General features: G+C 38.7%; 1 protein-coding gene across 6 annotated transcripts in view; it reads right to left on the bottom strand.

Moving 5' to 3' along the window:
* Positions 1-3,965: 3,965 nt before the first annotated feature.
* The window catches only part of LOC149845727 (polygalacturonase At1g48100-like), a 36,005-nt gene continuing 24,085 nt past the window's right edge, over positions 3,966-15,885 (bottom strand). The window contains exons 2-8 of one of the 6 annotated variants that reach the window (XM_089995951.1): positions 9,878-15,573; positions 5,604-9,780; positions 5,361-5,535; positions 5,219-5,263; positions 4,934-5,141; positions 4,738-4,819; positions 3,966-4,646 (exon numbers count right to left, since the gene is read on the bottom strand). In XM_089995951.1, the coding sequence (XP_089852077.1) occupies positions 4,145-4,646; positions 4,738-4,819; positions 4,934-5,141; positions 5,219-5,263; positions 5,361-5,535; positions 5,604-5,782 (1,191 nt within the window). In that variant the 5' untranslated portion in view covers positions 5,783-9,780; positions 9,878-15,573 and the 3' untranslated portion in view covers positions 3,966-4,144. Of the gene's footprint in view, positions 4,647-4,737; positions 4,820-4,933; positions 5,142-5,218; positions 5,264-5,360; positions 5,536-5,603; positions 15,574-15,885 lie in introns of all 6 variants that reach the window. The other 5 variants (XM_089995952.1, XM_089995953.1, XM_089995949.1 and 2 more) reach the window with 5 other exon arrangements.

Raw genomic sequence — 15,885 nt, 5'->3', positions numbered from 1 at the left:
CAAATGACCCATGAATCATATTTTTTTTTTGACACAAATTTTTGAGGAGGTGAATTTTTTGGTATATTGTAGGACGATTTTTACTCGGCCCCGTTTGCATGTCACGGAAGGAGGCTCCCCACCTCAATCCACGCCAAGCCTCCTTTCATGGTAAATGAATCAGACCCCTCACCATCTTTCAGCGAAAACGTTTCCGCTGAAAGAGGGGGTCTACCATTGATTTTTGGGGCTCCTGTTCAGCCGAAGAAAGGGAGCCCCACGTTTGTGTTGCCGCGGTGGACCCTGCAAAAACGCATTCAAAGTTGTGCATTTCTGCGGAAAGCTACGCGCCCATAGGGGGGGTGTTTGTGTGTCACTGTAACACTGTTGGTGCCCAAAATAGCTGGAGGGAGTAACAGCAGAAACAAAGTTTGCTTCCCCTGTAAACAGGGGTGAAGCAAGGAACCTTTTGGGCAGGCGGGAAGTTTCCACGTAGAATCTACTTCCTCTGTTTGTTTGTGCGACATCTTTCAGGTGTGAGCCCCACAGACCCCTTTACCATGGAAAGGAGGCTTTTCCTGTGAAACAACTAATCTGGTGAATTTGCTGCGCTTAAGGGACAATGTAAATCATATCAGTGTGGTCAGACCTACAAAACATTCAACAAAAATATTTGAAAATCTAGGGAGCTACCAAAGATGCGTGCATGTGTAGGTCCAGTCTACACACACACAGAGAGAGAGAGAGAGAATTTTAACGCATGCCAAATTATGATTTTATTATAAGAAGCCAAATTTAATATGGTAATATGGGGGTTTGCGGAGTTTAAAGCAATCTCATCCGCATCATAGGATAATTGACAACTAAAGTTTATACCTTCACAATAATAATAGCTACTGCCGAAAGCACACAATTACATGCTTTCCAAAGTCCATTCATTGTGGTGTCGATTTAGCACAGCCTTCAGTTGAATCCTGTGCCGCCCATGTCCACTACCATCTGGTCTACCTGATCATGATCACATATCATCGATTGTTTGTAGCTGTATTGCCAAGTTACTAAACAAATAAAAGAAAATTACTGTTGGCCTAGAGAGAGAGAGTAGCCGTATTGCCAAGTTACTAAACAAATAAAAAAAAAGTAATGTTAGGCGAGAGAGAGAGAGAGAGCATCATCACATGTTACTGCCATGAACCTCTCTTTTTTTATGAATTGAATTTCAGAATTGTGCACACGACCACACACCAAAAGTCATGCTTGAATGGAATTGGTGGGTTTCTTCACTCATAAAAGTGGGGATTGCTTATATAGAAACCAAAAGCAACTGCCACTAAGATAGGTGTACTATAAATGGCTTCTGCCAAGTCACCTGACAAGATAACAATCACAAACAACAATCCCAGCCTTTGAAGGTGTCAGTTTATCCTGGTATACATGTCACCCCTGAACATTCTCACTAGTCTTGAAGACTCGAACTATACCACCCTGAAGCTGGTCCTTTCCTTTAGGTTCATTGCAGCAACTACATTACTGTATTAGTACTTCATCCTACAGCTTAGCAACCATGAAAACTACTACAATTATCTCACTTGTTTTCCTCATTTCCTTCATTCTCTTTCCATGTCCTCAAGGTAGAACTCATCAAGGAAGCAAACACTGGCATTTTCGTGGTGGACCCTCTTCTTCTACATCCCAACCCCCTAGTGTTGTACCTTCATACACTACAAGAAATCTGTGGATTAGCGATGCCCACAATCCATCACTAATCCGTTGTCAATCCCTCGCTGTAGAGTTTAGCGACGGAATAACAACGGCTAACTTTCATCATAATTTTCTAGTCGCTAATTAGCGACAGAACATATCTTTCGCTACTTCCATCGCTAAATTGTGACGAAGTAGCGAATGTTATGATTTGTCGCAAGGCCGTCGTTAATCTGTAGAGATTTGAGTTTGCGACAAATATGAATCAAGCGCTAATTTGGTCGCTATTGTAGCGGCGAAATTACGACGGATTAAAATATGTCGCACATCAGTCGAGTCAGTTTTGCGACAGTTAAATATCCATTCCTGATCCGTTGCTAAATTAGAGGGCAATACCAATTAGTGACGGATAAAATACGTTGCTAATTCATCACGAAAAATAAAAAAAAAATTTGTTTAAAATATAAATATCGAGAAAAAAATTCTTGTGATACAATTTATATATCCTGTAAATAAAAAATAAAGTACACATAAAAAATACATATACAAAGCAACTACAAACAATTTATCAATCCACTATAATCCTCGCCAAGTTCTAATTATTTACAAGTGAACATTTACAAAGAGTTTCTTTTGAAATGACAAGAAGGTACAATAAATTCAACACATGAATCTAATCATCGTCAAGATTTTGTGCGTCATCTTTTTCATTGTCTCGATTTGCCCCTTCAATTACACATAGTCTAGCTAGCAATAAAGTGAAGGATATTAACAGAATTCAGATGTGTTCTAAGGCTGACAGGAAAATTTCATAATGATTCAATCATGCAAATATGTGTTCTAAGGTTGTCAAAAAACTCTCATAGTGATTCAATCATGCATATATGTGTTCTAAGGTAGTGAAAAAAAATTCATAATTTATCATGATATTGAGGTTATAAAAATGTCCATTTTTATAATTTTATATATGTTATATATTATAGATTTAGATCAGCAAATTTTCCTGAGTATGAGATTTGTGACCGTTTAACGGTTATCAATGTCAAGGTTAATTACCAGCCGAGTCCATACGATCTGCTCCCAACGAGGAGAATTGCTAGTGATCAACTAATTAAGAAAATCCTAACTCATAAAATCATGTTTCCGTGGCATAATTTTGCTATAACCAAGGCCAACTTGCAATATATTCAGCAGATAATGCAAATCTAGACCAAATGGCACTACCAATCAAACCGATGATCAACCTTAATAATTGGGTAGCTGAACCATCTAGGCCATTGTTAGCTAGTGACACTGCATGCATGTATCAACAGTGCGCGCACACACGCACATATCACGGGTTCCATAATTCATCAATGTGGGGAGGGCATTCTCTAAAAGACCCATGATCTCGAGCAGTCAGCAGACTGTTGGAAGGGACACAGAAGCTGCTCACACTATGTACTTTATATATTGCTTCAATAATGGGCCTTGGCGGCTTGGCCTATGCTATTTCCATAAAAGTTGAGAGCCAAAGTGGATCTTCTGGTGAAGCTATTGAGCCAGTAAAGGCCTTCACTGGCGCGAAGAGTTCGCCAGTAAAGGCCCTTTTTCTTGTATCATTAAATTAAATATTGGGAAAATATTGAGACGGGGCCATCTTACATGTCTTTTCTAATCTCGTAAAGGTTCCCCTCTACTTTTAGGTTCTTGTACTTATGAAAGAGACCAGTGTGTATGTATTTAACTTTTCAAGCATCTATATGCATAATTTAATGTGCAGAACAACGTTTTTTTTATGTTCAATTCGTTATTCATGTATTATTCTATTCACTGAAGGATTGGATGCATTGGTCCACAGATGCATCGAATACAGTTTGCCAGAACAAAAAGGTTTCATCAACATCAAGTTTATCTAGTGATCCTTTTCCACAACCAACAGTTGGCTTTTTCATCAGGATGTCCATTACGCACTAAATCCCAATCGTCATAGTTTTTGTATTAATGGGATGATTGTAATTTTTATTACTTATTATATCATTAACATTGTTGCTGTTATATTATATTTTCCAATAATACGCATTAAACTGATGCTTTGTTTAAGAGCACTTTATGTTATGCGATGATTTTTGAGATTTGTCAGATAACTCAGAATATAACACCAACTTATTTTTATGTTTCATTCCAACATGCATCTTGTTGTATGTTTACCAAGACTTTCAAATGATCAAATGATTTTTTTTCATGGCGAGATTTCAATTCTTGGATGCCATGTATATGAGTGACTGCTTCTATAACAATCCTTCAATACTTGTGGGACTACCAGAAAAGAAAGGAGTAAAAAGACAATACAAATAATATTTCCCGTAACTTTATGCATCACATAGGACTGGGTTATAAAAAGTATGACATTTTTTTTTTACACTAGTATTCTACTCTACGGTTCTTTCCAAAAACACTAGCACTGAAACTGATGCCGCGCACTTCAGCAGCCATATGAAGAGCCCTCTGTGAGAGATAGAGATGCTCCATCTTGTAAACATGATATTGGTGGGATAGTAATAGTATCCAGTCCCCCATAAGCATTCCAACAGAAAGGATCTGCAACCATCTCTCCTTCTGAAGGGAGAAGCACCACATCTCCTAGTGTTATGTTGGTGCAAGGCATCGTGTCGCTGCACGCGAAATGAATTGGCAGGCTCCGAATATTGTATGTTCCCTTAATGTTTCTGTATGCAACATCTGCAACTAGAACAGCAGATGTCTGGTTCCTACATCCCTTTGACAAGCAATAGTATTGATCTATAATAATACAATTCCTCACATTCTCCATATACACATTGGTGAAAGAGATGGTCTTTACTGTTCCCATCCCTCCTTTCCATGTTTTGATTCTGACACCATTATCCGAGTTTTGTATAATTGAATTGGAGACTGATATATTTGAAACACACGCCAGTGAATTATGGTATCCAAGGCTTCCAATGCTGATAATCAGAAATTCCAGGAGAGAACAGAGTTAAATTAGTTAAAAGAAAGAAGACAAGAAGAAACACTACTGTCCGGTAGAATATGTACCTGATGCCATGACTAGGCCCACATATAACATTGTGTTTGTCGACTTGAGAACAACCTGGTCCAATTGATATGCAATCGGCGCCTGATTCAAACATCAAATTTTGTCTCAGACCAATTGTTTGAACAACAAAAAGTATGCTACAAATACAGAATTTTGCTACTGGCTAATAATGAATGAAAAAATATGGACTTTTACCAGTGCTTATGTGTGAATTGTAGATGCCAACATAATTTGTGTTCTCAGTATGAATTCCATCAGTGTTGGGACTCAAAGCAGGGGAGGAAATGGAAACGCTATCGATAAGTATGTTATCACACGAATCGAATTTGACGTGGAACTGAGGACTGTTTTGGATTTTGATCTCTCTTACTGTCAAGTTTGAGCTCTCAACAAAACGAATGGCCTGCAGTAATTATTTCAAATAGTGAAACCCTGCATTATTGTTTTTCATATTAAACAAGAGTATGTTCTTGTACTTACTGCCGGGCTGTCACATGGTCCAGGCAATGTAGTTCCATTTGGGTCCTGAAACCAAGCAGAGATGAAAACATAAATGACACTGACTTCATGGCTGGAGATGAAATGAAAATGAAATTGAACGGTGATGATGATTCAAGGGTACCCTGTGTGGTTTGCAAGGAAGATCCCACCACTTCTGTCCATTGCCTTCAATTACTCCTCCCTCTTGAAGAGTCATTCCATCTACTCTGTAAAATACTAGCCATTGGCGTGGACTGTCTGTTTTAGGCGAGCAGTCTGGTCCATTTGGTGGCATTAATACTCCATCTACCTTCTCACTAGAAACTAAAATAAGCAATCAAGCAAATTATTTAATGTATTCCACATATCAATTGGTGGCACTCACTTGAAATGTGAATCCATTCCTGCAAGGCCCTGTGAAGATAGTAGAGGTGATTGTGAAAGTGTAACCAGAGGAAACAAAAAGAACACCCTATTCAACTTTGCAGGCAGCCTCCCAAGCCGATCTAAACGTGCTCGTATCATCGGTGGAGCAGTCCCCGACTGCACCGAGCGATCTAACATCAATGACACGAGCCCGAACTTGAATTGCCAGCATTGCCAGGATTCGGAGACTCTGAAAGAGCGTAAGCAGGTGATTGAGACATTGAACCATATAAGCCAGTGTCAGGCTTTATGCTTACTGTGGTAGTGGACTCTTCCTAGAACACAGCTGCACTCTAGCAGAAGACAGAAGACGACGATCAAATCCAAAAGAAGAGCACGGGCAACACCCATGTCTTGTAGCAGTGCAATTCTCTAAGCAAGGGATAATATCTCCAATTTGGAACCCAAACTAGAGATTAACTTTTTTTGTGTTCTCAATTTGTCAGGACAATCACAAGAATGACTAGAGAGAAGCTTTTGTCTATATGCAGTACACTTGTGTACAGTTGATTATTCAATATAGGACTACTAGAAAGTTAAAAATTTGAATGCATTATACCTTCTACTAGTCATAAGCATGAAGAGGAAAGATTATTTGAGAGAAAAAGCAATGTTGGTATCACTTTTAATACTTCATTAACAAAGGAGACATAAAAAGAGAGCACTAGCTAGCTACCAACAAGATCAACAAAAAAGAGTGAGCGAGCTGGAGAGTCTCACAGATTGGGGAGGGTGGTGTATGTTCGCCCCCGATGATTCACTGAATCCCACGTCTGTGTTTGGGGGGTCGAATGAGCGCCACGTATTTACGCACATGGGGCTCGTATTCCCGTGTATGATGACATAACTTTGCATCGGACTCTGGTGTTGTTGCAAAGACTTAATCACCCTTACTTGCTTTTCTTGCCCTGAAATGACGGTTCGAGAAAATGACAAAAATATCCTCCATTCAAAAGTTGGGAAACTACGGTTCGGGAAAAGGACAAAAAAGTTCTCCATCCAGAAAGTTTGATGTTAACTATTTAAAGTGGAGACGTTCCCTATTCATTAAACTCATGCGCCATCTGTTGTAACAGTAGCTCCCATTATCAACCCAAACTTTGCCTTCGTCTTCAATCGAGGTTTTCGCCTTGTTTTTTATCCTGTTTTACAACACATTGTCGCTTTTTCGTGCCTACCTTGTGTTACAAAACATTCTCGTGTCTTCTCTTCATTTTTGTTGTCGTTAGGCATTATGGAAGAAAGCAATGATGCACAAACATTCCAACCAGTGCCATTAAGGGGGCGTGAGTAGCTTTCCATCTCATCATGCTATCGATGAAGAAGGCATGTCGTCTTGTGTGACATTAAGGCAATGTTTGGTTATTGCAGGTAGATCTTATTCTTACGATGGTTGGAAACTTATCGATATTTGTAAGACGCTGGGACCTGTTGACAAGAATGCTTGTTTACACATGCTAGAAAGGGCCTCTACCCCATCAGGTATCCTATATTCACTCATTATATGCATTGTATCTCAAACCGCTGTAATAGTAACATACTTTCGTTTTTGTGAGATATATCTTTGTTAGTTAATATCGATTTGTTTGCTATTTTGCTCAATTTCTTCCGTATCGATTTGTAATTTATTGTGCGATATATTTATCGACCTTTTAGATATTATAGTTTTGTATTGTCGAGTTGTATGTTAATATGCTGAACTGCCGTATCGATTTTCAATATATTATTCGATATGCATATCGCTTTGTAAGATATTATATGTTTTGCAATATGTATTTCTCAGATATTTGTACACAGACTTCAAAAATGTGTGCGTGCAGAAACACATTGTTACACGCACGCGGGGACAATTTTCGCATTTATATCGCTGCTCTGTCAGCGATTTCTATTGAACTCGCTTTACAGCCTCGTGGATATAATGAGAGCGTTATCATCAACACACATGTACGACATGTATCTTTTATTGGCATAGTAAGTGACAACTCGATGCTCAGTATAAGCAAATATCAAACAACACTTGCTTTGATATTGTCATTCATTAAATCGTTGCTTTGACTTGCTTAACCTTATCGGTATCCGTTGTTATATGCATCCTGATTAAATCGTAGTAAACGTATGCGCTTGCTAACGCAAATTGATATATTGCTTACAAAACATTCCACTTTCTTCTCTTCTTTTTCGTTGTTGTTAGGCATTATGGAAGAAAGCAATGATGCACAAACATTCCAACCAGTGCCATTAAGGCAGCGTGAGTAGCTTTTCATCTCATCATGCTATCGATGAAGAAGGCATGTCGTCTTGTGTGCCACTAAGGCATTGTTTGTTTATTGCAGGTAGATCTTATTCTTACGATGGTTGGAAACTTATCGATATTTGTAAGACGCTGGGACCTGTTGACAAGAATGCTTGTTTACAAATGCTGGGAAGGGCATCTACCCCATAAGGTATCCTACATTCACTCATTATATGCATTGTATCTCAAACCCCTGTATTAGTAACATACTCTCGATTTTTGTGAGATATATTTTTGTTAGTTAATATCGATTTGTTTGCTATTTTGCTGCAAAAACCAATTGATATATTGCTTAAAACATTGTTGAGCTTATCATCAGGTTGTAATAAAGATGATGTAGCTTAATCAATTGAAAGATCTCGAGAATTGAACATCTATACTAATGACGCAACTAAAGAATTGAACATCTGCGGTAATGATCCACATTAAAAGAAGGGTGCAGGCATTAGACCCACTCTTGACTTGAATGTTCCAGTAGAAGAAATGCAATTCAATAATGAGGTAGATTACCATGACAGTACACATAATAAAAGAGTAGGCACCGGGAATGTAAATGGAAGTACACTAGACTTGAATGTTCCAGTAGAAGAAATGCAATTCAATAATGAGGTAGATTTTGATGTCAGTACACATAATAAAAGTGTAGGAACTGGGAATGTACATGGAATTACACTTGAATTTGTTCCTATAGAAGGAATGTAGTTTAATAATGAGGAAGCTGCATATAAATTTTACAATGATTATGCCTTAAAAGTTGGCTTCAGTGTGAGAAGGTTTTATTGGTCAAAAAATACACAGGGTGTCTTGGTTAGAAAGACATATGTTTGTTCCAAGCAAGGTTGGAAGAAATCAATGGGAAATTCAACAAGGAACATGCCAGAATCAAGATGTGGATGTCAAGCGAGAATGGTTTTGAGAAGACATCCGAATGGAAAATTAGTAGTTCGTACTTTAATCAGTGATAATAATCATGATTTATCTGCATCATTTATGACTCCTATGCTAAGGTCATATCGTAAAGTAATTGTAGCGCATGCTGCAATGGCTGAAATAGCCGATAACGCTGGCATTGCACCAAGGAAGACATACAATTTGTTTACCCACATAGATGGTGGTCGCGATAATGTGTCATTCACACCTTTGGATCTAAGAAACCACTTGAGAAGGAAGAGGACAGATAACATGAAGAACGAAGAAATATGTTCTTTGGTTGATTACTTACAGAATAAATCAAGCAATGAACATGGTTTCTTTAATGCAATGCAAGTGGATGAAGATGGATATGCTGTGAATATGTTTTGGGCAGATTCAAAGTCAAGAGTAGATTATGAATGCTTCAATGATGTGCTTGTATTTGATACTACAGTAAAGATTAATACTGAACAAGCTAAGGTCATATCGTAAAGTAATTGTAGCGCATGCTGCAATGGCTGAAATAGCCGATAACGCTGGCATTGCACCAAGGAAGACATACAATTTGTTTACCCACATAGATGGTGGTCGCGATAATGTGTCATTCACACCTTTGGATCTAAGAAACCACTTGAGAAGGAAGAGGACAGATAACATGAAGAACGAAGAAATATGTTCTTTGGTTGATTACTTACAGAATAAATCAAGCAATGAACATGGTTTCTTTAATGCAATGCAAGTGGATGAAGATGGATATGCTGTGAATATGTTTTGGGCAGATTCAAAGTCAAGAGTAGATTATGAATGCTTCAATGATGTGCTTGTATTTGATACTACAGTAGATTATTGTTTTTCATATTAAACAAGAGTATGTTCTTGTACTTACTGCCGGGCTGTCACATGGTCCAGGCAATGTAGTTCCATTTGGGTCCTGAAACCAAGCAGAGATGAAAACATAAATGACACTGACTTCATGGCTGGAGATGAAATGAAAATGAAATTGAACGGTGATGATGATTCAAGGGTACCCTGTGTGGTTTGCAAGGAAGATCCCACCACTTCTGTCCATTGCCTTCAATTACTCCTCCCTCTTGAAGAGTCATTCCATCTACTCTGTAAAATACTAGCCATTGGCGTGGACTGTCTGTTTTAGGCGAGCAGTCTGGTCCATTTGGTGGCATTAATACTCCATCTACCTTCTCACTAGAAACTAAAATAAGCAATCAAGCAAATTATTTAATGTATTCCACATATCAATTGGTGGCACTCACTTGAAATGTGAATCCATTCCTGCAAGGCCCTGTGAAGATAGTAGAGGTGATTGTGAAAGTGTAACCAGAGGAAACAAAAAGAACACCCTATTCAACTTTGCAGGCAGCCTCCCAAGCCGATCTAAACGTGCTCGTATCATCGGTGGAGCAGTCCCCGACTGCACCGAGCGATCTAACATCAATGACACGAGCCCGAACTTGAATTGCCAGCATTGCCAGGATTCGGAGACTCTGAAAGAGCGTAAGCAGGTGATTGAGACATTGAACCATATAAGCCAGTGTCAGGCTTTATGCTTACTGTGGTAGTGGACTCTTCCTAGAACACAGCTGCACTCTAGCAGAAGACAGAAGACGACGATCAAATCCAAAAGAAGAGCACGGGCAACACCCATGTCTTGTAGCAGTGCAATTCTCTAAGCAAGGGATAATATCTCCAATTTGGAACCCAAACTAGAGATTAACTTTTTTTGTGTTCTCAATTTGTCAGGACAATCACAAGAATGACTAGAGAGAAGCTTTTGTCTATATGCAGTACACTTGTGTACAGTTGATTATTCAATATAGGACTACTAGAAAGTTAAAAATTTGAATGCATTATACCTTCTACTAGTCATAAGCATGAAGAGGAAAGATTATTTGAGAGAAAAAGCAATGTTGGTATCACTTTTAATACTTCATTAACAAAGGAGACATAAAAAGAGAGCACTAGCTAGCTACCAACAAGATCAACAAAAAAGAGTGAGCGAGCTGGAGAGTCTCACAGATTGGGGAGGGTGGTGTATGTTCGCCCCCGATGATTCACTGAATCCCACGTCTGTGTTTGGGGGGTCGAATGAGCGCCACGTATTTACGCACATGGGGCTCGTATTCCCGTGTATGATGACATAACTTTGCATCGGACTCTGGTGTTGTTGCAAAGACTTAATCACCCTTACTTGCTTTTCTTGCCCTGAAATGACGGTTCGAGAAAATGACAAAAATATCCTCCATTCAAAAGTTGGGAAACTACGGTTCGGGAAAAGGACAAAAAAGTTCTCCATCCAGAAAGTTTGATGTTAACTATTTAAAGTGGAGACGTTCCCTATTCATTAAACTCATGCGCCATCTGTTGTAACAGTAGCTCCCATTATCAACCCAAACTTTGCCTTCGTCTTCAATCGAGGTTTTCGCCTTGTTTTTTATCCTGTTTTACAACACATTGTCGCTTTTTCGTGCCTACCTTGTGTTACAAAACATTCTCGTGTCTTCTCTTCATTTTTGTTGTCGTTAGGCATTATGGAAGAAAGCAATGATGCACAAACATTCCAACCAGTGCCATTAAGGGGGCGTGAGTAGCTTTCCATCTCATCATGCTATCGATGAAGAAGGCATGTCGTCTTGTGTGACATTAAGGCAATGTTTGGTTATTGCAGGTAGATCTTATTCTTACGATGGTTGGAAACTTATCGATATTTGTAAGACGCTGGGACCTGTTGACAAGAATGCTTGTTTACACATGCTAGAAAGGGCCTCTACCCCATCAGGTATCCTATATTCACTCATTATATGCATTGTATCTCAAACCGCTGTAATAGTAACATACTTTCGTTTTTGTGAGATATATCTTTGTTAGTTAATATCGATTTGTTTGCTATTTTGCTCAATTTCTTCCGTATCGATTTGTAATTTATTGTGCGATATATTTATCGACCTTTTAGATATTATAGTTTTGTATTGTCGAGTTGTATGTTAATATGCTGAACTGCCGTATCGATTTTCAATATATTATTCGATATGCATATCGCTTTGTAAGATATTATATGTTTTGCAATATGTATTTCTCAGATATTTGTACACAGACTTCAAAAATGTGTGCGTGCAGAAACACATTGTTACACGCACGCGGGGACAATTTTCGCATTTATATCGCTGCTCTGTCAGCGATTTCTATTGAACTCGCTTTACAGCCTCGTGGATATAATGAGAGCGTTATCATCAACACACATGTACGACATGTATCTTTTATTGGCATAGTAAGTGACAACTCGATGCTCAGTATAAGCAAATATCAAACAACACTTGCTTTGATATTGTCATTCATTAAATCGTTGCTTTGACTTGCTTAACCTTATCGGTATCCGTTGTTATATGCATCCTGATTAAATCGTAGTAAACGTATGCGCTTGCTAACGCAAATTGATATATTGCTTACAAAACATTCCACTTTCTTCTCTTCTTTTTCGTTGTTGTTAGGCATTATGGAAGAAAGCAATGATGCACAAACATTCCAACCAGTGCCATTAAGGCAGCGTGAGTAGCTTTTCATCTCATCATGCTATCGATGAAGAAGGCATGTCGTCTTGTGTGCCACTAAGGCATTGTTTGTTTATTGCAGGTAGATCTTATTCTTACGATGGTTGGAAACTTATCGATATTTGTAAGACGCTGGGACCTGTTGACAAGAATGCTTGTTTACAAATGCTGGGAAGGGCATCTACCCCATAAGGTATCCTACATTCACTCATTATATGCATTGTATCTCAAACCCCTGTATTAGTAACATACTCTCGATTTTTGTGAGATATATTTTTGTTAGTTAATATCGATTTGTTTGCTATTTTGCTGCAAAAACCAATTGATATATTGCTTAAAACATTGTTGAGCTTATCATCAGGTTGTAATAAAGATGATGTAGCTTAATCAATTGAAAGATCTCGAGAATTGAACATCTATACTAATGACGCAACTAAAGAATTGAACATCTGCGGTAATGATCCACATTAAAAGAAGGGTGCAGGCATTAGACCCACTCTTGACTTGAATGTTCCAGTAGAAGAAATGCAATTCAATAATGAGGTAGATTACCATGACAGTACACATAATAAAAGAGTAGGCACCGGGAATGTAAATGGAAGTACACTAGACTTGAATGTTCCAGTAGAAGAAATGCAATTCAATAATGAGGTAGATTTTGATGTCAGTACACATAATAAAAGTGTAGGAACTGGGAATGTACATGGAATTACACTTGAATTTGTTCCTATAGAAGGAATGTAGTTTAATAATGAGGAAGCTGCATATAAATTTTACAATGATTATGCCTTAAAAGTTGGCTTCAGTGTGAGAAGGTTTTATTGGTCAAAAAATACACAGGGTGTCTTGGTTAGAAAGACATATGTTTGTTCCAAGCAAGGTTGGAAGAAATCAATGGGAAATTCAACAAGGAACATGCCAGAATCAAGATGTGGATGTCAAGCGAGAATGGTTTTGAGAAGACATCCGAATGGAAAATTAGTAGTTCGTACTTTAATCAGTGATAATAATCATGATTTATCTGCATCATTTATGACTCCTATGCTAAGGTCATATCGTAAAGTAATTGTAGCGCATGCTGCAATGGCTGAAATAGCCGATAACGCTGGCATTGCACCAAGGAAGACATACAATTTGTTTACCCACATAGATGGTGGTCGCGATAATGTGTCATTCACACCTTTGGATCTAAGAAACCACTTGAGAAGGAAGAGGACAGATAACATGAAGAACGAAGAAATATGTTCTTTGGTTGATTACTTACAGAATAAATCAAGCAATGAACATGGTTTCTTTAATGCAATGCAAGTGGATGAAGATGGATATGCTGTGAATATGTTTTGGGCAGATTCAAAGTCAAGAGTAGATTATGAATGCTTCAATGATGTGCTTGTATTTGATACTACAGTAAAGATTAATACTGAACAAGCTAAGGTCATATCGTAAAGTAATTGTAGCGCATGCTGCAATGGCTGAAATAGCCGATAACGCTGGCATTGCACCAAGGAAGACATACAATTTGTTTACCCACATAGATGGTGGTCGCGATAATGTGTCATTCACACCTTTGGATCTAAGAAACCACTTGAGAAGGAAGAGGACAGATAACATGAAGAACGAAGAAATATGTTCTTTGGTTGATTACTTACAGAATAAATCAAGCAATGAACATGGTTTCTTTAATGCAATGCAAGTGGATGAAGATGGATATGCTGTGAATATGTTTTGGGCAGATTCAAAGTCAAGAGTAGATTATGAATGCTTCAATGATGTGCTTGTATTTGATACTACAGTAGATTATTGTTTTTCATATTAAACAAGAGTATGTTCTTGTACTTACTGTCGGGCTGTCACATGGTCCAGGCAATGTAGTTCCATTTGGGTCCTGAAACCAAGCAGAGATGAAAACATAAATGACACTGACTTCATGGCTGGAGATGAAATGAAAATGAAATTGAACGGTGATGATGATTCAAGGGTACCCTGTGTGGTTTGCAAGGAAGATCCCACCACTTCTGTCCATTGCCTTCAATTACTCCTCCCTCTTGAAGAGTCATTCCATCTACTCTGTAAAATACTAGCCATTGGCGTGGACTGTCTGTTTTAGGCGAGCAGTCTGGTCCATTTGGTGGCATTAATACTCCATCTACCTTCTCACTAGAAACTAAAATAAGCAATCAAGCAAATTATTTAATGTATTCCACATATCAATTGGTGGCACTCACTTGAAATGTGAATCCATTCCTGCAAGGCCCTGTGAAGATAGTAGAGGTGATTGTGAAAGTGTAACCAGAGGAAACAAAAAGAACACCCTATTCAACTTTGCAGGCAGCCTCCCAAGCCGATCTAAACGTGCTCGTATCATCGGTGGAGCAGTCCCCGACTGCACCGAGCGATCTAACATCAATGACACGAGCCCGAACTTGAATTGCCAGCATTGCCAGGATTCGGAGACTCTGAAAGAGCGTAAGCAGGTGATTGAGACATTGAACCATATAAGCCAGTGTCAGGCTTTATGCTTACTGTGGTAGTGGACTCTTCCTAGAACACAGCTGCACTCTAGCAGAAGACAGAAGACGACGATCAAATCCAAAAGAAGAGCACGGGCAACACCCATGTCTTGTAGCAGTGCAATTCTCTAAGCAAGGGATAATATCTCCAATTTGGAACCCAAACTAGAGATTAACTTTTTTTGTGTTCCCAATCACAAGAATGACTAGAGAGAAGCTTTTGTCTATATGCAGTACACTTGTGTACAGTTGATTATTCAATATAGGACTACTAGAAAGTTAAAAATTTGAATGCATTATACCTTCTACTAGTCATAAGCATGAAGAGGAAAGATTATTTGAGAGAAAAAGCAATGTTGGTATCACTTTTAATACTTCATTAACAAAGGAGACATAAAAAGAGAGCACTAGCTAGCTACCAACAAGATCAACAAAAAAGAGTGAGCGAGCTGGAGAGTCTCACAGATTGGGGAGGGTGGTGTATGTTCGCCCCCGATGATTCACTGAATCCCACGTCTGTGTTTGGGGGGTCGAATGAGCGCCACGTATTTACGCACATGGGGCTCGTATTCCCGTGTATGATGACATAACTTTGCATCGGACTCTGGTGTTGTTGCAAAGACTTAATCACCCTTACTTGCTTTTCTTGCCCTGAAATGACGGTTCGAGAAAATGACAAAAATATCCTCCATTCAAAAGTTGGGAAACTACGGTTCGGGAAAAGGACAAAAAAGTTCTCCATCCAGAAAGTTTGATGTTAACTATTTAAAGTGGAGACGTTCCCTATTCATTAAACTCATGCGCCATCTGTTGTAACAGTAGCTCCCATTATCAACCCAAACTTTGCCTTCGTCTTCAATCGAGGTTTTCGCCTTGTTTTTTATCCTGTTTTACAACACATTGTCGCTTTTTCGTGCCTACCTTGTGTTACAAAACATTCTCGTGTCTTCTCTTCATTTTTGT

This window comes from Nuphar pumila, chromosome 2 (assembly GCF_984573655.1).
Source record: "Nuphar pumila chromosome 2, dmNupPumi1.hap1.1, whole genome shotgun sequence".
NCBI lineage: Eukaryota > Viridiplantae > Streptophyta > Magnoliopsida > Nymphaeales > Nymphaeaceae > Nuphar > Nuphar pumila.
Note: the sequence above shows the minus strand (reverse complement) of the source record. Positions and strands in the feature narration are given on the sequence as shown.